This window comes from Pituophis catenifer, unplaced genomic scaffold, assembly GCF_029215685.1.
Source record: "Pituophis catenifer annectens isolate HBS135680 unplaced genomic scaffold, rPitCat1.0.hap2 SCAF_1, whole genome shotgun sequence".
Lineage (NCBI taxonomy): Eukaryota > Metazoa > Chordata > Lepidosauria > Squamata > Colubridae > Pituophis > Pituophis catenifer.
This window is the reverse complement of record NW_027256881.1, coordinates 249,550,061-249,575,446: the sequence shown is the minus strand read 5'-3', so window position 1 is coordinate 249,575,446 and position 25,386 is coordinate 249,550,061. Positions and strand designations below refer to the sequence as shown.

At 36.6% G+C, this 25,386-nt stretch overlaps 2 protein-coding genes across 5 annotated transcripts in view; one reads left to right on the top strand and one right to left on the bottom strand.

The window, feature by feature from the left end:
- Positions 1–1,506, bottom strand: part of HPS5 (HPS5 biogenesis of lysosomal organelles complex 2 subunit 2) — a 35,707-nt gene extending 34,201 nt beyond the window's left edge. Inside the window, exons 1-2 of the mRNA XM_070957435.1 lie at positions 1,381–1,506; positions 616–750 (exon numbers count right to left, since the gene is read on the bottom strand). The gene's annotated coding sequence lies outside the window, so the exon portion shown is untranslated. The remainder of the gene's footprint in view (positions 1–615; positions 751–1,380) is intronic.
- A 248-nt stretch (positions 1,507–1,754) lies between these two features.
- GTF2H1 (general transcription factor IIH subunit 1) lies at positions 1,755–25,386 on the top strand. Of its 4 annotated transcripts, none has more exons than XM_070933500.1 (15): positions 1,755–1,812; positions 7,033–7,191; positions 8,595–8,787; positions 9,782–9,944; positions 13,440–13,533; positions 14,628–14,777; positions 15,956–16,035; positions 16,890–17,020; positions 18,732–18,819; positions 18,915–19,003; positions 20,250–20,367; positions 20,986–21,076; positions 21,876–21,991; positions 22,560–22,652; positions 23,253–25,386. In XM_070933500.1, exons 2-15 carry the CDS (start codon positions 7,038–7,040, stop codon positions 23,337–23,339), a joined length of 1,647 nt encoding a protein of 548 aa, XP_070789601.1. In that variant the 5' UTR covers positions 1,755–1,812; positions 7,033–7,037; the 3' UTR covers positions 23,340–25,386. The 4 variants fall into 4 exon arrangements, with proteins under 4 accessions (XP_070789601.1, XP_070789579.1, XP_070789586.1 ...); XM_070933478.1 differs by having other exon boundaries at positions 1,765–2,076; XM_070933485.1 differs by lacking the exon at positions 1,755–1,812 and adding an exon at positions 2,159–2,385.

Below are 25,386 nucleotides of genomic sequence, written 5' to 3'. Positions count from 1 at the left end.
CTTCCGACAAGCCAAAATCAATGGGGGAAGCCAGATTCGCTTAACTACCACAAGATTCACTTAACTGCAGTGATTGGCTTAACTATGACAAAAAAAAAGATCATAAAATAGGACAAAAGTCACTTAATGCTTTCTTTAGTAACATGTTGTGCTCAATTGTGGTCGTAAATCAAGGATTACTGGTATTCATATAAATCCCTACCTGTGGTTTACATACAAGAGATTTACACATGAAGCACCCAACAGACTATTTTTCTCCTCAGTCTGTTTTCAAAGTACATTTTTTATAGTGTTTGGTGGATCTTTCCCAACTGTTTAGTTTTTATATAAAGCACTTTAGTCATAGGGCGGCTTAATCAGGGGACACAAAAATTAACTCTTCTCTTGGCACTAGTTTGAGTGGAGGAGCAGGAAGAAAATATAGGAGGCGCAGAATGACTTGGGAACTGCAGACCGGTTTTCAGGAACTGAAAGTACAAGTTAAATCACCGACCCTCCAGCGTTTACCGAGAAACGATCAGTCAGGGTTGAGATAAATAATACGAGCCATGGTTTCAAAACCTGATTAAAACTCTCAACTTCATCCACAATCTGTCTTCACCCTGGCTAACATACCGTGAGAATGCTTTTTCTATGCATTCATTTTGTCTTCCGTGCACTTGTGTGGAACAAAGTGACACCTTACTCCACTTCCCCCAGCCTTTCTTTCCGCATCTCCGTGTTGTTCCAGAAACAGATGATCATTTTAACCTAATGAAGTTTTATCATTAGATGAATCAAACACAATTCACACAAAAGTATCAGAAACCCGCTTTGGATTTTTTTATTTTTATTTTTAACCGAAAATTACTCCCTTATCTAAAAGCATAGCTGAGTAAACGGCGGCTTTATGTCTGTGTATTAATTTAAGTAACTCTGCCGAGTCGATTTCCCTTCCTGGAGGGGGAGGGAAGGGGGCTCGCTCTCAGCATGGACAGCCCGAGATAACTCCGATACATTCGTGCAGAGAGAGAGAGGTATGTAGATCGGACAATCCCTTGTGAATCGAAGACGCGGCTCTGTTATTTCCAAAATCTCCTTTCGTGCAAAATCCAGAGAGCTCCTCATTCCAACGAGCAAGATGCAAGAAGTAGAATGGGAGAAAATTAAAAGCGGGGCTTGGGGGGGGGGGTGTCCCAATCGTCTTTCCCCACCCCACCCCACCCCGTTACGCGGGAGACAGCACTTTGGCGAAAAGATTCATTACAAAAGAAACAGCAAGTGAGCGAGAAACGGCTTCAGCTACAGACATTGAACCCACCCACCACCCCAATACCTGTCGGTGACAGGTCTACATATTTACGAGCTGAAGGGGCAGTCCGGACTTCAAAAAGGACTCACCACAACTTAAAACCAAGTCGTCGTTTTCTTTTAAAACGAAAAGGACCAGGCACCCGGGAGCCTTTAAGGGTTAACCGCTGAAGCCCGCAGAGATGCAGCAACTCCAAGACTCTCTGCCGCTCCACAGCCCCGCCTCTCGATAGAAAGCCCGGCGCGTGACAGCGCGAGCTCCCTCTTTCCTCCCGCCCGAGACCGCCTCCTCCTCCTCCTCTTCCTAACCCCGCCCCCCCGCCGAGACCTGCGTCATTTCGTAGCCGCTCCCCCCTTTTTTCGTATCACGTGACCGCCGCACGTTTGCCCCTCCCCTCGCTGCTTTCCTCTCCCCCCCCCCCACTTCGAATCCTGGCTCAGGCAGGATCCCCCTCCCCCCCCCCTCAGTGAGGCGCCGGCAACCGAGAACGGATCCATCCGATGTACGCGGAGAAGGAAGAGGTTTGGGAAGAAAAGCAAAGAAAGGCATCCGTTTTACGGGACTCGCCCAAAAAAAAAAAAAAAAAGGCTCGTAAGGAATGAGGCGGGAGCGACCGCGGCGTTAACTCTATGGTCACCCGCCCTAACCCGTGTTTTGTTTTGTTTTGCTTTGCTTTGTGTGTTTTTTTTTTTTCCGGAAGGCTGTCATGGCGGCGGAGATGCGAAGAGACCGTTACGTGACCAGAAAAGAGGCCTGGGGAGCGACAGGTGCTGTCACGTGAGAGGGTAAGTGTCATGGCGGCGCCTACCCGTCACGTGACGTGCCCTTCCTGTCGTGCGTGAGCGCGCGGCTTCCGGTCACGTGTTCCTTCGCTGCACTCCTGGCCGCCCCATGGCTCCGGTAGAGGAGGCGGCGGTGGCCGCTGAGTTTTTTCACAAGCCGTGAAGGGAAACGGCGTGGAGGCTTAGGACCGCCTTTTTCTTTTCTTTTCTTTTGGAAGCTTGTGGGGAGGGGGAGGGGAGTGTTCCGTGGGCCGAGCAGAAAAGGAGGAACCTGGGGGGCGAGAGCACAAACACGGTATAGTCGCCCTAACGGTAGGTTGATAGGACTTGTTTCAACGGTTCCGGGTTTGGGGCCCACCTCGCTCTCTCCCAGCCTTAAATGTTGAGGTTGTGGGGAGTGAAGTAAGTTGGCCTTTCATGTTAGAGTTGCTCTTCCTTCCTGGTTCCTCCCTCAGGCTCTTCTTTTAGGTGATCGGGCATTGTGAACCTTACAGGCAGGTGGCAATGCGGTTAATGTAGGAGGGGAGCGTGTTTTTCAAACTCACCCTGCTCCTTGGAAATATTTTCATTTTCATTACCTCGCCGAATGTTTCCAAGTGGAGTACGTTTTTCTCTCCCCTTTAATGGGAAATGAGGTCTTCATGAAATACAAGTTTCTATTCCTTTTTTCTTTCCCTAGATTCCCTTTCTTTATCTAATCCTTGAAGGAAGAAGTATAATCAAGTCTTTTTCTCCGGAATTGCTTCTGTAAGAGCAAGGAAAGGATTTGCTTAGTAATTTTGCTAGCGTGATGTAAGAAATGGGAGTAGGATTTGGGAAGATTTTTTTTTTTTTACAGGTTCACTGAGGTAAAAGAAAATGGATCTAGAATTAGATAATAACATGGTTTGTGCCATGGAGAAAAATGTAAAGAAAAACATAATCATGCTGTTTATAACAATGCATTTTATAACTGTTGCTTTATAAACTGTGGTTAACTAATGCACTTTATGAACTTAGAGCACTGACTCGCCTTGCTAGTAACACATTCTTTAAAAATGAGAATTCCATTTATATTGGTTTAAAAAATATGTTTGGTTGCTGTGTTACAGGATAGTTTATTTCAGAGCAGTTAAGGATCTCCAAATTTTGTTTAGTGTTTGAGGAGTCTAGTTGTGAAGTTTGTGTAGAGAATTACTGGAGAAGAAAAATGCTACAAAGTAAATAGGATGTGTACTTTTACTGGGCTGGGAAGGAATTTTCTTGGATGATATATGACATTATGGAGATGATAGAACATTAATCTTTTTCTCTATCTGATATAAAGAATAAGAATTTGTAAATCATTTACTTATAGCAGAAAATCTCTGCAATAATTTTTGCTCCCTGATGAATTGCTATGAAATAAAATATATTGTATTAATTCATCTTTGCAAATTTTGTGATTATGTAGTTAATATAGATCCATAAATGAATATATTAATATTACAATTAGAAATTATTGTTAATTTACTTAAAGCTATCTTAAAATGCCTCTTCTCATTTAAAATCTCAAAACATTATAGTAAAATTCAAACGAAGCATTTGATAGAAATTATACAAGATACAATAAAACAATATAGAGAGTAAAAGCAGTTATAAAGATATTTAAAACATTACACCTGTATTAGCCCCTTCTTTAGATAAATGTTTCTTCACCTGTTATCAGAAAGAAAATATAACTTTGCATACTTTAGTGGCATCCAAAATTCTACTTCCACCATTCTGACTAAGAGACAGCATATGCTGTTGTAAATGAGTACTGGAAGAATGCCTTGTCTGAATATTCCCACTTAAAATAGTCTTGAATAAATACTTTTAAAACAACATGGACATATGTTTCCCTTTCAGAAGGTAAGCATTAATTGTTTGGACTGTCTATGCATGAAGAGATTATTCTCACGTGACAATGACAGCAAGTACATATATTTTTCTGGCATTGGGAATCTTCTTTGAGAAAATCTGCACAATATGTATTATATATCTATATCTCTCTTTAGCCTTTTTCTATCTTTTTACCTTGGAGAAATCCTTGAATTTTTAGATACCAAGGAACTTTTGCATAAAAATAACAAAAAAAAGTGAAACATCACACTAAAATTCATTTCTAGCCTACAGAATCCAGATTTTACAGTATTTATAACAATAGCACAGTGGCAGTCTGGCACTTGAAAATGGCATATAAAAAATTCTCACCATTCTATGTAGTGCAGTCTTCTGTGCCCTGATATTGAATAGCTGTGAAGTAGAATACATGGTGCATAAAGTACTCAAAGCTATGATTTTTGTTGCTTTGATCACAATTTATTGTAAAATCCCCAATAACTTTTGTGTAGAATCTAAAATTGAAGTTTTATGATGAAAAAGATTGCTCTACAACTTCAAAATGTTCAGAATTACTTAGCAGAATTTGAGGGAACACGGAGTAAAAAATTAATTATGTCCTTGTTCCACACTAAAAAGTAGCTTCCTGCAAGTAAATAGAATTAATTTGATACCTTCCCTAAAACCAACTGTTCTTCATATAGTTTGCAGGCTATAATGGACATGGGTAGATTTCATTGCATATACTATAGTGATTAGAACTTAACATGAAACTACCAGTTTCAGAAACAGCTTTATAAATTCTCTTCAACTCAGTTTGTCCAGACAGATTTTAATCTTTGATTAGCAAGCTAGTTCTTTACATGTAATGGTGGGGTTCAAATCAGAAAGTTACTGGTCTGTTTTTTCAAAAGGGTATGTTAAAGCTAATGAAATTCAGCTGAGTATATCCATTGAAGTTCATTCTGGTCCAGAATGTGGCCGCGCGGGTGGTTATGGGCGCACTTCGTTACGCCCATGTAACACCACCTGCGCGAGCTGCACTGGCTCCCAGTGGTCTTCCGAGTGCAATTCAAGGTGTTAATCACCACCTTTAAAGCGCTCCATGGCATAGGACCAGGATATCTACGGGACCGCCTTCTGCCACCAACAGCCTCCCACCGACCAGTTCGCTCCCACAGAGAGGGACTCCTCAGGGTACCGTCGGCCAAGTTATGTCAGCGACACCCAGGAGGAGAGCCTTCTCTGTCGGAGTTCCTGCCCTTTGGAATGAATTGCCCCCCCGGATATTCATAACATCTCTGACCTCCGGGTCTTTCGCTGTGCCCTGAAGACCCTACTGTTCTGACAGGTGGGGCTGTCTAACTGAATGATTTTAAATTGGGTTTTAATTTTGGGTTTTAAAATTCGGCCAAAACTATTTAATGATTTTAATTAATTTTAACTATGATATTGTATATTTATATTTTAATTCTGGCTGTACACCGCCCCGAGTCCTTCGGGAGAAGGGCAGTATATAAATAAAATTATTATTATTATTATTATTATTATTATTATTATTATTATTATTATTATTATTATTATTATTATTATTATTATTATTATTATTATATAAAGTGTGCCACCTAATTTTGTAGTGTTCTCTCTGTCCCACAACAGCCAGGTGGTGGTTTTTATATGTATGTGTATTCTTTTTTTGTTTTTGTTTTGAGAACTCTGGAAAGATAAAGGGGAAGGAACATTTAGCTCTGTGTGCTTTCTTCTACTTTACAACTGTTAAATACAGCCAAATATACTTACAAGCCAATTGTAACATTCAATAGATTTGATTTTCCACCTAAACCAAAGTGTGCTCCACATAATTGATGGCCTTGTATGGAATATTTTGAGTAGGAGTTATAATGGGGAATTGCATTTCTTACATAAATTCATCTAATCTCACTTCTAGGTGAATTACTAGCAATAAGATAATTGGGAGGTGTTTTCTCTATATACATTTGTCAGATGAAAGTTTTAGAACATTCTACCTGGTAGCAAAGAAGTAATGCCTATGTTTAGAAATGTTTGGACCTATGTTATGTTTTGGTCTATGTATATTTATGTATCAATTATTATATGTTAGACTTTCTTTGTCTTAATTATAGGTCATAATATCTTTTGAATGTGTGTACGTGTGTGTATTTTAAAAGGTAGATACTAAAAGCACATTCCTTTGGTTTAAATTTAACGATAATCTATTGCAGGAATGGCACTCCCATTGTCTTAAGTGACCCATGTATTGTTGGATGTAGTCCAGTATGTTAAGTTAATAATACCCAGATGCATACACATTTCATGCTGTCCTTGCGACTACTATCTCCGTGTGCCCCCATTGTGTTCTGCTCTGAAATATACTTTTGAGAACAGATATTAAGAATCAATTGCACATTGAAAGAGAATATTAACTCTTCTATGAATGGAAGCACTTAATATCATGAAAGAAATTGTGGTTTTCTTTAAAACATATATATGAGGACTTGTGGGGGGAAAGCAGGGAAATCTATGCCTTTATTTTAAATGTAATATTTTCAGCATTTATGCAAATGCAGTATTTGACATCTGCGGTTTCATCACAATAGATGCAGTATCTTCTTTCTTAAATCCTCTAACAATACAGTATGTCAGAATAATAGATATCTAAAATTAAGAGAAAAATGGAACTCCTGTAATAATTGTATATATCCAATAGAAAGGCTCAATAAAGTATGCTGTGATACTTTAAACATTCTTATGAGATCCTGTACAATCCAAATCTTTACAAAGTCATGCAAATCAAATTAAATATAAAATATTACTGGTAGTGATTTCTGACATTGGTAGCTAGGTTTACACCTAATACTAAATCATGGCTTCTTTTAACCATCATAAGCCAAAAGCAAACAAACCTTATAAGTTAGTATGATTTGTTAACTTATTAAAATATCTCCAATTATGGAAACGAGGGAATATTTACTCTGCTCTTAATTTTTTAATGATATGCACTAATAGCAACCCAGTAGTATAAAATCACAGTATAAATTTAAATACTTAGCTATGAAAATAAAATGACAAGATTATTTTTAATTCAATATCCTATAGTCATCATGGCAACATCATCTGAAGAAGTGTTACTAATAGTGAAGAAAGTGCGTCAAAAGAAACAGGACGGTGCTCTTTATCTCATGGCTGAAAGAATAGCTTGGGCACCTGAGGGCAAAGACCGGTTCACTATCAGCCATATGTATGCAGATATAAAATGTAAGTGAAAACTTCGGGGTTTTATTTTTTTGTCTGATCATACATATTTTCTAAATATTTAATTACATTAATTGGGGGGGCAAGTTTATTTTTATTTAGTAAGATTTATATGCTGTCTTTCATTCTGGGGCTCAAGAAGGTGTACATCAACGGTCTCCAACCTTTCTGACTTGGCAGCCCAGCATGGGGGAGGGAGGGGGATAGTTCCATGAGAGTGGCATGGAATGGAGCTTTGTGAGTGCAAGCATCCACCACTCGCACAAGTGGAGTTTCACACATGTGCTCACCCACCACTTGCATGGCTCAGTTCTAAACGGGCCACAGCCTGGTAGTGGACCCCAGCCTGGGGTTGGGGATCCCGGTGTACATAATAAGCTTTCTACATCATTCATTGCCATAAAACAAAGTCAACCCCATTTGTACTAGTATTTTAAGAAATGCAGGGAAGAGATGAATATATACTTGCTCTTTCTAAAGAACAGAACACACTCCTTTTCATGCTTAGTTTTTGTTGTATTAATATACAGCATTAAATTAAAATGTATATAATTTTGTTGACTTGGTTCATTCTCCAGGACATCCTTTGTAAAAATATTCTATGTACATTGTTCATTACACCGGTTATTTTCACTATTCAATATTATTTGTTGTTATGTCAATGGCATATACTATTCATGATGACTGTTTTTTTAAACTTAAATTCTGGGGTTTTTTCATTGCTGTTTATAATTCTTTTATAGCAGAAAAATTAAATGCCTTTTTGGTTTGCAACTGGATGACTAGCAAAAGAACTCATTGGTCATTAGAGCTGTAGAAGAAAGACTGGGAGCTGCAGTTATGAAAGTTACCATTCAAGATAGTTGAGCCCCAGTGGATAGAGCAATGGCATAATGACACATAAGTGAATGGTGCCGTTGTTCAATTTATGTATGATTTGCTTAACCCAGAAGTAATGCCATTTTATGGGAGCTCTAATAACTGCAAAAAATAAAGGTGGGATCAAAATCAAATAAATATACAGAATTTTGGGACTCTGCGACCTATAAGCTATTTACCTCTGATTAGGAAAATTCTATATACCGGTATTCTAGAGAAAGGTTGTAACTACCATATAAGCCTAATGTGTATGTGCATTAAAAACAAGGATTGATGTGCTGCTTTTTAAAGAGTAGGAGTTTCATAGAAGAGTTGGCCAGACTTGATTATGGGTTATATTAATTGAAATATATAATATCATTTATGTTGTAGTTTAATAAGTGTTCAGGATGACATTCAGAAAATTAAGTCCTATTTTCATAAAAACTAATTTTACAGTAAAAATGGGAGTGATCTGTAAGGCGGTTTCTTTAAAATAGATTAATAAACCATTTGATGTTACGTAATACATGTTCTCTTTAATATAGGTCAGAAAATCAGTCCTGAAGGAAAAGCAAAGATTCAACTTCAGTTGGTATTGCATGCAGGAGACACAACTAACTTCCATTTTTCTAATGAAAGTACAGCAGTAAAAGAACGTGATTCAGTTAAAGATCTTCTTCAACAGCTGCTACCAAAGTTCAAGAGGAAAGCTAATAAGGAACTAGAGGAAAAAAACCGGTAAGAGCCTTCAATTAAAAATAAACTATTTTGGGGTAATCTGTTAACATTAACCAGTAGTAATAAAGACTGATTGTAGTTTAAACATTAGGAGCTATTGTGCCAGCTAAAATGAAACCCTATTTTTTTTTCAATGTATCTACATTTTCTGCTATTGGAAGTATATGTATCCTGTCTTTTATTAGAGATAGAATATATTTTTCCACTATCTTAGTGAAAACCTGCAAGTCGTACATCAGTTATAAATCTAAATGAGATTGCATAATAAAATATAGTGTATATGGGGATATCAATACTACACTTGAGGTCCCATTTTTCTGTGGCTCAAAGTATTTTACCTGAATTTATCATTCTGAAGAATTGATAAAATAAACTTTCTGGTTGGTTACTAGCAATATAATAAAGTAGAGTAGCAAGCACATTTAAATTTATTGCAACATATTTTTGTAGAATTGCACAAAAATACTTTTATGTGTGAAAATTAGGAATTTATTCTGATACCATATGATACTTCCTTGAAATATGTGCTTGTTTTATATCCTTTTATCTGTAACTTGATGACTTCCTAACTAATTAATCAGGACATAATTTGGGCCTATGATGGCTTATATAATCATTACTTGTTTTGATTCTCCCACTCAAATTTATTTCTTACCTGGTATCTTTAGGATTTTGCTACATGTCTGGGAATCCTGAGACTTGGAAGAGATGGATCCTGAGATGGAAGTCTTCATTTTTTTTCCATGTACATTATATACATATCAGAGCTGACAGTTGAAGTTAGTTGCCCCAAGTTTTCATTGTCCCCTTTCTCTAAATTTGCTTCAGCTGCCTTAGTATGAGACAGGAACAGTGCTCAGGTGTACAAAGTAAATGAAAGGCATGGAAAATCTTATTGTAAAACAGAAGCTTTCTTAGTGTACATTAGATAAGTAAACTCTACTTCTTAATGCCTAATAAGCTTAACAATATGTTTTAAATATCTTCTTCACAGAATGTTACAAGAAGACCCTGTTTTGTTTCAGCTTTATAAAGACCTTGTTGTAAGTCAGGTGATTAGTGCTGAGGAATTCTGGGCCAACCGTTTAAATCTGAATGCTTCAGATAATTCTGCAGCACCTAACAAGCAAGATGTTGGCATTTCTGCTGCTTTTCTGGTATGTTCATTTGATTTGTTTGTTTTTTTCAATAGGAGAAATGCAGGTTCCTATATCTCTTCAATCACTGATTTTATTTTTAATTCAACCCATACTATTGGTAAGTATGGGTTGAAAATGGGATTTCCATCTTAGATCACCTTGTTAGTAATACTTGAAAACCTCTGGGAGTTTACAGGAAAAATATATCTAGCGTAATACCTGCTGAATGAATGTTTTACTTTAAAAATGCTAATTTTTAAAAAAGCAAATTGGAAACCCCTAGCATGTTGAATATTGTATACAATTTTTTAAAAGGTAATGCAGATAGTCATTGATTTATAATCACTTAATGATGGTTTGTAATTACAAAAGCCATGAAAAACTAACAATACTTTCTCAAAGTTATAATTGTTGCACTACTACCGTCCCATGGTCATGTGATTGTAATTTGTGTGCTTAGGAATCAGTTCACATTTACAATGTTTACAGCACCTTGTGATCATTTGATCATTATTTGCAACTTTCCCCACCATCTTCTGACAAGCAAAATCAATTGGGAAAGCTGTGATTTCCTTACTGACGATGGTAGAAATGGTTTTAAAATCATCAAGGCACATGATGACTTACTTAACAACCACATTGATTAACAACCAAAATTCCAGATATAATTATGGTTATAGTTCAAGGACTACCTGTATACTAACAATTCCATTTGATCAATAATTGAAGTAAATAGCAGCAGAATCTCAGTCATCCCCACCAAGCTGAAAGCAGGAAGCAATAGCTGAAAGGGATGGGACAAGGATCATCCAAGCAACTGCCACCTTAAGTAACACAATGTCACACCTTCCAAAGCCAACTGACCAAAAAAAAAAAAAAAGTGCAGAACAGGATGAAGGCAGTGGACAAATCAAGGTTCTTTAAGGTAGCAACAAGAGAGTCTCACTCATTCACCCCAAGCAAATCTATTTATTGGGGTTGATTGGATTCTCAACAGATGTTTAAAAAATTTATTGTGTTCCTGTGCTGTTGATCCAATAGATTTGAAAGCATATTTATCTACAATACTCAGTCAGGTCTTATGGTTTCTCTATATTGATTGAATATTCTTAATATGGTGAGCCAGGTTTTAACAAAAAAAGTTAAGATTTAATTGTATTAATGTATTATTAAATCATGTTCCAAACATACATAATTTGTTTGTGAAGAACTTTGGGTCTTCGTGGCTAGAATGTTACAAAATATATATACATATTCTTGGAAAGACAATTGTGTATCAGCATCAAAACGTGGCTTGACAAAATGAATGTATTATTAACATTTGAATTTACCCTTCAGTAATGCAGTGGAAAGATTGGACAATATAATTCTTTGTGCTCGTTGTTGTTGTTCATAAATTTATATTATATTATATTATATTATATTATATTATATTATATTATATTATATTATATTATATTATATTATTATATTTATTATATTATATTATATTATTATTTATTTATTTATTTTGTATACTGCCCTTCTCCTGGAGGACTCGGGGTGGTGAACAGCCAGCAGATAAAATACAGAAAATACAAAAATTAAAACAATATTTAAAAAACCAATTAAATTAATTTGGCCCACAGTTAAAACACCCCTATATTAAAAACCCATAATTTAGCAATTTAAAATTAAAGCAACATAAAAAATATGGTCAGGTCAGCCCTGCTTGATGAAACAAAAACCTCTTTAAGGCACAGCGGAAATTGCGCAGATCCGGGATCCGCCGTATCTCTGGGGGCAACTCGTTCCAGAGGGTCGGTGCGCCCACAGAGAAGGTTCTCCCCCTGGGGGCCGCTAGCCGACATTGTTTGGCCAACGGAACCCTGAGGAGCCCCTCTCTGTGGGAGCGTACTGGTCGGTGGGAGGCTACTTGCGGCAGAAGGCGGTCACGTAAGCCATGGAGTGCTCTAAAGGTGGTAACCAATACCTTGAAGCGCACCCGGAAGACCACTGGGAGCCAGTGCAGCTCGGGCAGGAGAGGTGTTACATGGGAGCGCCGAGTCGCCCCCATCACCACCCGCGTGGCCGCATTCTGGACCAGTTGGAGCCTCCGGGTGTTCCTCAAGGGGAGCCCCATGTAGAGAGCATTACAGTAGTCCAAGTGGGACGTGACAAGGGCATGAGTGGCAGTGCGTAAGGCATCCTGATCCAGAAAGAGACGCAATTGGTAGATCAGGCAAACCTGATAAAAAGCCCCCCTGGCCACAGCCATCATATGCTCTTCCAAAGACAGGCGTGTATCCAGGAGGACACCCAAGTTGCGAGCCCTCTCTGTGGGGGCCAACAACTTGCCCCCAAAAGTCAGCGATGGTACCAACTGACTATATCGGGATGCCAGAAGCCACAGCCACTCGGTCTTGGACTGGTTGAGCCTGAGCCTGTTTCTCCCCATCCAGATCCGCACGGCCTCCAGGCACCGGGATATCACATCAGGGGCATCGTTGGGGTGGTCCGGGGTGGAAATGTACAGCTGAGTATCATCAGCGTACAGATGACACTTCACCCCGAAACCACGGATGATCTCACCCAGAGGTTTCACATAAATGTTGAACAGAAGGGGCGAGAGAACTGACCCTTGTGGCACCCCACACACAAGGCGTCTCAAGGTCGATCTCTGTCCCCCTGTCAACACGAACTGCGACCGGTCAGAGAGGAAGGAGGAGAACCACCGCAAAACGGCGCCCCCTATCCCCAACCCCTCCAATCGTTGCAGCATGATACCATGGTTGATGGTATTAAAAGCTGCCGAGAGATCTAATAGGACCAGGACAGAGGAACAACCCCTGTCCCAAGCCCTCCAGATATCCTCCACCAACGTGACCAATGACATTTCCGTGCTGTGCCCAGGCCTGAAACCTGACTGGAACAGATCTAGATAAACCATTTCCTCCAGGAACCGGGGAAACTGCCACGCCACCATACTCTCAACAACCTTCGCCACAAAGTGAAGGTTGGAGACAGAACGATAATTTGCTAATACAGCCGGATCCAGGGAAGGCTTCTTAAGGAGGAGCCTCACCGCCGCCTCCTTCAAGGCGGTGGGGAAGTTACCCTCACTCAAAGAAGCATTGTTGATAATCCCCTGGAGCCAGCCTCGTGTAACCTCCCAGGAGGCCAGTATCAACCAGGAGGGACATGGGTCCAGTAAACATGTAGCCGCACTAAGCTTGCCCAGAATCCTGTCCACGTCCTCGGGAGCCACAGGGTCAAATTCCTCCCAAATGACATTCTCAAGGCCCGCCTCCGTCACCCCGCCTGAAACTACCCAGTCAGAGTCCAATCCTTCCTGAATCTAAGCGATTTTGTCATACAGATATTGCACAAAGTCCTCAGCTCAATTGGATTGAACTATTTTTTAAATCTCAGTTTAATTTTTCTTGTATTTGTATTTTTTCCCTTTTTTGTTGAAATATTAGTAAACTAACAAAAATGATGGGCAACCATTTTGAAGATATTTTTATATTGTAGGCTGATGTTAGACCTCAAACGGATGGATGCAATGGACTAAGATATAATTTGACTTCAGATATCATTGAATCAATATTTAGGACTTATCCAGCAGGTAAACTTATATAATGTAATATACACATTTGCAATATTCCTGTTACACATATACTACACTTTTCTTCTGAACTTTAAATGTGATTTGAAAGTATTATCTCTTCAATTAAATATGCCAATTATGCTAATAATACTTTAAAATTCCCATAATAAAAATAATGAGGCTGTATAGCAATGTGAATTCAAAGAGAGAAAATTGATTGAAAGTATGAGCATGCCCTCTGCCCTTATCAACAAATTCTTTAAAAGCTGTCTGGTCTTAAGCTCGCTTTTCCTACTTGAAATATAGATAAAATGCATAACTAACGAGTAATATGATCCATTAATTACCTTTTACAAGAAAATACCTCCACTTGATCTTTTATATCAGCTGAATCATTCATTTGGCAAGTGTGCAGATGTATGTGGAAATGGAGACCAAGAATTAATCCAGAGTAATTTTATTCTGTTTCATTATGGGGCAAATTCTGAACAAGGATCCTGGTCAATGCTTGATGGAACCTTTTTGAGTTGTATTGCCACACCATTGTTAGGCAGAATGTAGAAGCACCACAAATGGTTGACGTTTGGAAGAGGGATTCAGTGGTGGAAATTCTCTATCTTGGATAGAGAATTCCTGGCAACACAGTTTATTCATTGCTTGCCTGCTGTGGTTTTTTGCCATGCTTGATAATCTTTTCCCAACATATCACAGACGATCTCATTGGGAAAGATCCTGGAATGATCAGGCCAAGAAGCAACTCTACCCAACCTATATGCCTCAACAGGCAGTGTAGATTTTGTAAGATAATGAGTGTTGCTGGTCTGATGTACAATGATGATAACGTCATTCTGCATTTTGAGCAGAGAATAGTAGTAAATGTTAGAAAAAAGAACCTGTCTATTCCTTAAACTGAAGACTCTGATTTTCAGTGCTGAAATACTCAGTATCTTTATGTGGAATATAGTACCATATTTGTGTCGGGGAACAATGCTAAAATCCTTTTTATTGCATTCCGAATGCTCTTTTATTTGATGTATAATTCAGTATATTAAACTGATAATGTTTGTGATTACATGGTAACTATTAAGTCTTAATCTTTATGTTTATTACAGTAAAACTTAAATATGCAGAAAACGTTCCACACAATATGACAGAAAAAGAATTCTGGACACGATTCTTCCAGTCTCACTATTTCCATAGAGATAGATTGAATGCAGGATCAAAGGACCTTTTTGCAGAATGTGCCAAAATGGATGAAAAGGGTATGTATACAAGCATTGTGGTATTTATAGCCAACTAAACTATATGTAGTATGACACTTTAGAAATACTTATCTATAGCTTCTTTGGAAACAAGTAAGTCCTATGAAGTCACCACAATTTCGGTTTTATAATGAAAATTACTCAGATGTAAATCCTGTTTTTAGTGGGATTCATTGCCCATTTTTATATAGGCAAGGAGAATGTTTTTCCAGATTTCTTTTGTCTTATGTGTATTTATCTATTTGTGTATCAAAAGAATGGAAATTAAAGACCATACAATAATCATTGCAACCTCCTTCAGAAAAGGTTGCCATAATTTTGAGTCAAAGTGTTAATACATCTGCAAGAAAACAATGGACCAGTCAGGAATATAAAGTCTTTTTGGAGTGTCTTAATTGTATCATGTGTAATAAAATAAACTTGTCTGACTTACAAATTAGTCTAAAAGGAGAGAAACTCTAAAATGTATGCACGTATATATTTATTCCCCATCTTCTTTATTTCATAAATAACTCAAAATGGCAAACATACCTAATGGCCTTTCCTGCTCTTAGCTTCCCACAATAACCCTGAGAGGTAGGTTGGACTCGAGAGAGCGATTGGCCCAAAATCACTCAGCTAGCTGTTATGGTTAAGATGGGATTAGAACTCACAATGTCTTAGTTTCTAGCCTGATGCATTAATTACTAGACTTCTCTACAAAAGACACTGGTCCAATTTGCATGTATGATGGACGATGTCATGGCGAGAATAGCATATTGCTGCTTCCACTCTCACAGGTCTGGGTGGAGAATATTAGAATCTTCTCCTTCTATTCTTGGTTATTCACAATTGATAGTTTCATGTGAGAACTGGGATGCAGGCATGAGGAAAAATCACTGTGTTGCCATGAACAGAACCATTTCCACCACACAATAATACACCAGTGGATTCTCCTCAGTATTTAATGTTAACTACATTATAATATCATAAATCATTATGAAATAGTATTCCATGAATAATACTAAATTATTCATGGAATATTAATTCTATGACAGAACTATTTCCTGACAATATTATTAAGCTAGATGGTGAAAAGTATATCTTGGAATAAGGTAATGTCCTGTGCTTCTTTGGGTTTTGAAATAGTTTATCCTTATATATCTGATCCAACTTAAATTTGGTTCATTCTTTTGCAGGGTTAAAAGCAATGGTCTGTCAAGGAGTGAAAAATCCTTTATTAGATTTAACTGCCTTGGAAGATAAATCATTGGATGAAGTAAGTAGAGGAGATTTGAAAATATAAAATAAATTCTATACTGAGGGTGAGCAGAAAGGATACTTAAAAAGATTCATAATTATTTAACCTTGACAAATATATTTTTCTTCTTTTATAATGATAGCCTTCCTTATCAGCTTGGATTCTCAAAAATAGATGCAAATTATATTTATATGTGATGAGGATATTCTCTCACTTCTCAGTTGCTTATTGGAGAATTTACAATGAAATTCTGTGGCCTTTTCCAACATATACTAGATTTTTATCTGAATGTGCATGATACATCGTCTTATTCAAGCATGGATCTTTAAAAGATACCAGTTGTTAGAAGCTCCAAAGATACCGGTTGTTAGGTAAATTTGTAACATACTGCTGATCTAAAGAAACTGTTATACATCAGTGTAAGTGAAACCCAAATTGGCTTATGTTTCAATTTTATAAGAACTGATATTCACATTTCTCATTAACTTTATTGCGAAATCTAAATGAGTTTTGCTAGTTTAAAAGCAGTATTTGATAGCTTCAGAAAAACATTTTCCACTGAGCGATTTTGAATAATAATAATAATAATATAATGTATCACTTAAGGAAACTTGGCTTAATTGCACAAAAAGAGAAAAGGTGTGGCGGATAGGAAGCTTAGAACTGGATTTCTTTTCATAATCATCCTTTTACATGGTGCTGCTGACATTGTTAGACTTAAATTGTTTCAGCTTGATTTTTGTTCGAAGGCAGAAAAAATGAATTCCTATGAAAACTGTCAAGTATACTTTGGTACAGCCCATATTTTAATTAATTCTTCATCCATCATGAGTCAACATGTCTTTTAGGGTTTGCTTATTTCTTTGTGGCAGGGTTACGGTGTGTCCTTGGCACCATCCACATCCAACTCTACAAAATCAATAAAGGAAAGTAGCAACGCAGCTATTATAAAACGCTTTAATCATCATAGTGCCATGGTCCTTGCAGCTGGGCTCAGAAAATCGTAAGTCTCAACACAGAACAAATCTAGATATGAGAACTCAGAGGCTGGGAATTTTCTGCCTTTGTATTGTCGTGAAACTTCTGCAACAATGACGCAATAATGTAGTGTTAAGCGGTGGCATATTTATTATGATATAATTGGGGAAAAACAAATCACACCTTAAATTATCATTTGAAAATCACTGTTGATTGACTCTTCTCCAAACACTTCTTAAATATACACCCCTCAAATATGGAAGATTAGGGACATTCACCAGAGCAAATTAGAAAGCCCAAAACAGAAAGATGAATCCTGTGCTAGGAAAGGAATGAGCAAAATTGATTAAACATGTAAGATAACCCTTTTCGAAACCTGCTGTATAATTATTACAATGTTGCTAATATAACTAAAATATTTCAATTAAAATGATTTTATCTAAGCTTAAACTTTTTAAACTTAGGAAAGTATTTAAAAAATCATAAAAGTAAAGCTATTGCTCAACTTTAGCATTTCAATTTGCAGTTGGGGGATTATGTAACTGTATCATCTTTCTCCAATAAATATTCCTCCATATATGTATTCCATCACATAGGAAATATCTCAGAAAATATTTATAACACTTTTACCCCATTGCAATCAAATGATTCCTGATGACTTACAGGCTATATAAACAAAGAGTATTGCATTCATAACCCCGTCTTTCTTTGTTTCGCGTAATTTAAATCAGACCAGGCATTTGCTGATCCAGGCACCAAGTAGGTGCCTGGATCAGCAAGTAGGTGCATGGTGGCTCAGCAGACTGATAGCATTGTGATTAACACCAGCTGTCTGCAATTACTGTAAGTTCGAATCTCACCAGGCTCAAGGTTGACTCAGCCTTCCATCCTTTCTAAGGTAGGTAAATTGAGAACCCAGTTTGTGGGGGCAATAAGCTGACTTTGTATAAATATACAAAAGTATGAAGGCTATTGCTTAACGCATTGTAAGCCGCCCTGAGTCTCCAGAGAAGGGCGGCATATAAATCAAATAAAAAAAAAGTAGATCTAAATCCGCTTAATCAAGATAAGTATGTCACATGCTGTCAGACAAGTATTGTTTAGCTCTGGATTTCTTGGTATTTTCATTTGCTAGGGACAGATGTGTAGCACATGTATGTACAAGTTAAGTATGTATAAGACAGATGCTTATGCATAAATTGAATGATGACTTTGGCGAAAACAGGAATCTGAGGGGAAAATCATTTTTGTTTGATCTTCAAAATGTAACCTTTAAAGCATTATACAAAACTAATTCAAATTGTGTGAAGTGTGTTATGTTCTTTAAAGGAAACACAGTGTTTGGCCAAGAGAGCTATGGAGTTGATTTTAAAGTAAATGTTGAACGATAATTTATAGCTCTTGTTCTTGCCACACATTTTACTTCTGGATGAATGTGTTTTTTTCCATCTCCTGTGGATATAAAACATTTTACATGGAGTATAGTTCTGTTCTGCATGTGCATAGAGGCATTTCACACTATCTTCTTCCCAGGGTCAGTGAATATTCTGTAATGGCATCCCATGAAATTTTAAAAGCTCTTAATTAGAACAAAACAAATCCACACTTACCCAGATTTTCCCATTATACATTGTTTTCTGCTTTCATGGGTTTTATTCATTCATTGTGCAGATATACCGGTACTTAAACATGTCACTATTCAGAAGACAAAGCAATTGTAAATACTTTGTTTTCAGAGAAGCACAAAATGATCACTATAATGAGACCAGCAGTATGGATGGAAACTCGAGGGATTCAGATATCTTCCAGCCACCAGTAAAAAGGGTAAGAATATTATATAGATTTATCCTATTTTAATAATGCAAATCTTGTTTCTTATGCTAGGTTTTACAGAGCTCTGATTATGTCATCTCTTGTAGGCAAAGCTGCAAGAATCTATAGAATATGAAGATTTGGAACACAACAACAGCATTAAAACTATTGCACTAAATCTAAAAAAATCAGATAGGTATGTTGTGTCCATTGTTATGTTATTTTTAGCAAAATATTATTTGCAAAATTTGTTGTGTTTATTGGTGTTTTTGAGCATCTCAAAGAAAACAAGGTAAACATATTTTTATCTTATGATTGTTACCCTTAAAATAAGAATAAGATCATATATTTATAGTTATAATTTAACAGACAAAATAAGCTGTGAAAGGGTCATGATAATGTTACACTAAATATTGTTTGTGAAAATTGATATAACCGTTGATACCTTGCAGTGGAGGAGCCAATTTCTTATGTGTATTTATCTATTTGGGTATCAGAAGAAAAATGGAAATTAAAGACAGCATACAATGATCATTGCAATGATCCTTCAGAAAAGGTTTTCAGAATTTTGAGCCAGTTTAAAGTGGGATTAGAACTCTCAATTTCTTGGTTGCCCCCATTTTATGATCGTTCTTGCCACAGTTATTAAGTGAATTGTTAAGTTAGTAACGTGGTTGTTAAGTGAATCTGGCTTCTCCATTGACTTTGATTGTCAGAAGGTCGCAAAAGGTGATCACATGACCCTGAGACACTGCGACAGTCATAAATATGAGTCAGTTGTCAAGCATCTGAATTTTTATTGCATGATCATGGGGATACTGCAACAATCATGAGTATGAAAAACGATTATAAGTCACTTTTTTCAGTACCATTGTAATTTTGAACAGTCACTATACGAATTCTTGTAAGTCGAGGATTACCTGTACTATATTGTCCATATAAGGATGTAAGGAGATACATTTCTCTACCAATTTAGTGAAGAGAGGTGAAAATCCAAGTTCTAAGCAACCCATTATAAGATTTATGATAAAAGTTTTATCATTATCAATTTAGTTTTGTCGCCCTGAGTTGAGACACACATGATCTGCATAATTTATCTTGAGAGGTGGAAAAGTGCAGATGTGGAATCTATCAGTACTGTTTACAGAAGCCCTGCAGAAGTGGTTTATTTCTCAATGCTGAAGCACTAGGAACCAGTCAACAATGAATCAGCCCTTCCTGAGCCAGCCTGTTCTTCCACTAGAAAGGCAATCATTTGGTTTTCAGTACAGATATCTGGCGTAGAATATGCTGTGTCTGCTAAATGAGCTAATATATCCATAATTTTCTGAATCATCTGTCCCATTTTTAGGGTACTAAAGTCTTTAAAATAATCTGAAAAAAACTGAAAATTACGTTTTTATTCCCAGAAAGTTAATTATAAGCTCTTTTCTTTTCAACAGGTATTACCATGGTCCAACACCAATTCAGTCACAGCAATATGCAACGAGCCATGATATTATTAATTCTTTGTGTAGTATTAGAGAAGAAATGGAAGGCTATGTACCCAAATTAACTCAGGTAGGATAAAAGTTCCTGCTTTTAAAAGAAAAGCACTCAAAATGGAGTATTTAGTATCCTTAGGGTATTCTTCAATGCCCTATTCTTTGGCACATAGGGTATTGCTTGAAATGGCCTATTTATATACATGACTGGAAGGAATGTGGAATGGTTTCAAAATTATTTTCAACAAGCATAGAGTATTTGGCTTGCAGGCTAGAGGAACTGTTACTGTTGTGATTTCTATAGTTACATGTATCACCTATTTTTATTTACTCACCATTAGTGCACATATTTTATTGATAACAGTCTTATGTTTCACTACAGAAAGCCAGCTTGGTCTAGTGGTTAAAGTACCAGGCTAGGTTCTGATATCAGACTGATTGACGTTTGCCTTTAATCTGATAGATTTTAGCTGTGCCTTATGATTTAATTGATTATATTGAAAAATAACTTGCCAATAATTAGGAGAGATGAGGTATTCTAATTCTAGCATATGTAGGTACAAAAATTCCTGTCACTTTAGTGGTATAATAGCTATTACAGCTAAGTCCTTATAATTCAAGCTCCATTGTCAACTTTTTGGTTTTTTTGTACTACAAAACTAACTGGAAAAAAAATGTTTAATTATCCTTCCAGGTTCTCTCAAGTGGTGCTGCCAGTAGTACTATCACAGCCCTGTCACCTGGAGGAGCACTTATGCAGGGTGGAACCCAGCAAGCCATAAATCGTAAGAACTTGATGTCTTGGTTTATTTGTGACTAATCAGTTTGCAAAATCAACTCAGATGGTTATGTCAGTACAGTTGATAAATCAGTCTCTTCAAGCAAGATTGGGAAAATATGCAGAACAGCACTTCTCAAATTTGTTTCCAACTTTTTAAAAGTAGCTCCACTCTAAGAGTGATGAACTGAATACCAGAGTTGTTAATGTATCTTTAAACATTTTCTTGGGTTGGAAAGAGTAAGAATTAAAATACATCGTTATACAGTCTTAACATTAGCCTAAGTGTTGACAGACTTTAAAACAATTTGCTATCCCTCCAGTTTCTAATCTGCAGCACTGAGAGCAAATTCAAATTTTCAAGCATTCCTTATTATATAATCTTCCACACTTACTTCAGCATATCCAGAATGATTTCAGAGCCATCCCATGACTAGTTTCTGCTTATATGGAGTATCGTCTAGTCAAGATGTGCACAATATAAACTTGGATCCAGCACTTCTTTCTGCCCAGGGAAAGTTCCCCTCTAGCTGATAGGTGTGATGGTGCTTTTTGCCAAGTCCTTCCTTTGTCTTGCAATTCTTGCTATGTATCCTAAAGAGCAGATTTGAGAGTAACTTTCCCTTTCTTCCACTGGAAACCATTTGCTGAATCAAAAGCTTTTTATGACCTGAAAGAATCTCAGTGTCTGGAAGGAAGATCTTAAATGGCACTCTTGGCCTGAGAGCTAAACTTTTTGAGATCTTGTTATTACATACGAGAGACCTTTTATGACTTTGTACTTTCTTTCTTTATGTTAATTGTAGAGATGTTGCCAAATGATGTTCAGTCTGAACTGAAGCACTTATATGTTGCAGTGGGAGAGTTACTACGACACTTCTGGTCCTGTTTTCCTGTAAATACACCATTCCTGGAAGAAAAAGTAAGAATCTGCATTAAGTGTTTCATAGTGGGAGCAATTAATTAAAAGCAAAGATGCTCCTTATAATGATTATATTTAAAAAAATATAGGGCACATGGGCATTGATACTGATATATGGACATTGATAAATTTAATACTAATTTTCTAGCTTTTTGTTCACATTCTCTACTTGCTGTTGCTTGCTTACATTGCAAAGATTTTGAAATTGGAGTACAATATGTTATAGAAGTTATTATCTCTTAATTGGGCACAAAGCCTGGACTGTGTATGCAATGTAGGTCAAATGCAGTATTAAGTATGGCAAAACATTACATGCATGGGTTATGTTTCATCCCAACATGGACCTAAAGCAGTCAGTGGTGTTCTAGGATGAGCAGGAAAAACAAAGATCACTGAAAGAGACAGCAATTGAAGGGATGTTAGAGAAAGAAACACAGTTTTTGTTTGATTGAATACCCATGATACTTACTAAAATGTATCTGTTCAAATTCATAGATACTATTTTTGAAGGAATTGTGTGATTTAAGCCAAAGAAGCCATGTGGTTAATATTTTCTATCTCCTTTCAGGTTGTAAAAATGCAGAGTAATTTGGAAAGATTTCAAGTTACAAAACTCTGCCCATTCCAAGAAAAAATTCGAAAACAGTATTTAAGCACAAATGTAAGAAAAAACCATTCTTTTCTTTTATCCTCCTTAAAATGTATAAGTTTGTAAATTGCTTTGTTCATAAATAAATCAGCCAATCTTGTTATTAGAAAATAAAATGGTTAAATTAGTGAGACTTTATAGGTTCAGAAGCTTTTAATTGAATAAATGTTTCTGGAGTGAATAATCACTATAGGGTCATAGGAACATTTCTATAATTATATTATAATTTGATATAAGATAATTATCTTTCATTTGTAGAATCTATTGAAATTTAGAGAAATGATATCCACTTATTATTGGGTAGTTTTCTGTAGATTCTCTGGAGGCGATTTTGATCTATCCATTGTCTCTCAAGAGAGAGATGTTTGATATAAATTGAAAATAAATATGGTGCCCTTTCCTACTATTTTAAGAAATGTCTTCACCTTATATGCAATTGTTAGGCAGTGAAAATATATGACTTTAAAATGGCTAAAATAGTAAAATCATAGGTTGGTGGAGAAAAGTCTTCAATTCTACCTTTATATATTTCTTAATGCTGCTTATTCATTGTGGCACATCGTTTTGTAGAAGCAGCATCTCTTTTTGCAATAAAGTCTTTTTTTTTTCCAGCTGGTAAATCACATAGAAGAGATGCTCCAAACAGCCTACAATAAATTCCATACATGGCAGTCCCGACGTATGTTGAAAAAAACGTGAAGACCACAGTGTTTCCAACAGGGGACAAATTTGCAATAGCTGTAGGAGCCACAACTATAACTGTGTGTAGATCTTACAGAAATTGCAGGGGATGTCAGCATCATAAAGACTCTTTGAAATGATGCTAACTGAGCTTGCACCTTTTGGGAAGAACAGAGGTTAAACTTGAAAACAAAGGAGTTTAAAGGAACCAAATCAGAAAAGCTAAGTGGCAAACACACACACACACACACACACACACACACACACACACACACACACACACACACAGACACTGTTTACTGCAGTTACTCAGGAACTGCTTTTTATTTTCATAAGAGCTGCTTTCAGAAATAAAAACTTTAACAGATGTGTATTAATAAACTCCAAGGTTGTTCATCTAATTTTTTAAAATGTATGGCACAGGGTAGAACTTAATATTTCTGTTAATGCTGTCTCCTAGAATTTTATTGATTTCTGTTTGTACTTCTAGAAATAAGTTTAAAATTTTACACAACACAGATTAACTATTTCAAGTTCTTAAGGAACCTACATGCAAGAGGACAAGTTTTTGTCATGGTTTCCTTATAAAATCAGTCAATGCACAGAAATACTTAGTGTTTGAAGGAGACATACTTGCAGACAATGCAGAATTTTATGCAGAATTTTCACCAGCCATTGTTTGCATGTTTTCTTTGGAAGGTGAGTGTGTGCTACTACATTTTGTTTTGTTTTTTAGCTTCCTTTGGAGGTGAGAAAGTCATTTGTAATGTAAGTGTAAGCACTTACAAAAATAATAACTTTTATACTTTTCACAAAACAATCTTAAATGTGCTTTCTTCAGTTCTTTCCTGATGACTGTTAGCGCTGTATTTGGCGACTAGATAATCATTGAAGAGTGAATATCCCATATCTTTAAATATATTGGGAATCCTTACAACATTTAGATACAAAAGAGAGGCAGATCACTCTTATCTAAAATGTACCTGCCATGTATTAAGTACTTGACTTACTAAAGCAAAAGTAAACTTGTTTTGCATAATCGGTGGAGTCAGACTCCTTATATTTGTTGTCTTAATGTCTTCCTCATTAACAATTCATTCTTGGACCAAGCAAATGGCTTAGCTTATATGTAATAAGATGTATCAAAATAATGAGCCAGAGGCTTATGATTGCATAAACTATTTTATTGGCAGACGTTGGAAACGTGGGACCCTTCTGTTATATTCATGCCCCCCTCCATTAAAGAATACTAGAACTGTATTACTAATTTACAGTGGATTGAGATGGTGGGTTGCTACCTCATCTCTGTACACTGTAGCACTGATCAGTTTGTGAGCTGCAAGAGTTACTTACTCCGTATACAAGAGCATGTACTTGTATACATGCTCTTGGTTTATGCCAGTGATTTTGATAGATTGCAAGAAGTAAAACATTTTAAGCAGCTACTATTCTGTACTATGTGGTAGAGTTAAGGCATTAATTTTAAATTTGCTACTAGTTTTGTTTTCAGAGAAGCTGCATGGTATGTACTACAAAATGATACTTTCATCCACTTACCCTTTCGGGACAGAAAAAAGTCCCTTTGTATTTTACTTCAGTTGTCCCAGTTAAAATGATTTGTGAAAAGCTGAAATTAATCATGAAAAATAAAGAATTGATGCTGCTATGGGAATATCATCTTGCTGAGATATGATTCTGATGGTATATGATTACTTAAATTTATTTGGATAAGTTAATTTTTGGTGTCCTTGTCATTATGCCCAGTTACTGATGTTACAAGCAAATCTCAAACATCAACTCTGCAACAAAGAGCAAATTGAAACAGATTCTAGAGCAAAAGTGTTTTGATTGAGGCTGAGAGCTAGATTGACTTTTACTAATTCCAGATCATGTTAGATCTGTGAAGACATACATTTGCACTGATAGTTCTTTGAGCAATAATTAAATGATGCACACTACAAATGTGGATTTAAACAAAACTTGCTTAGGCAGATAACTAGATTTATAGTCATTTAGCAGAATAGAATAGAAAGAATAGAATAGAATAGAATAGAATAGAATAGAA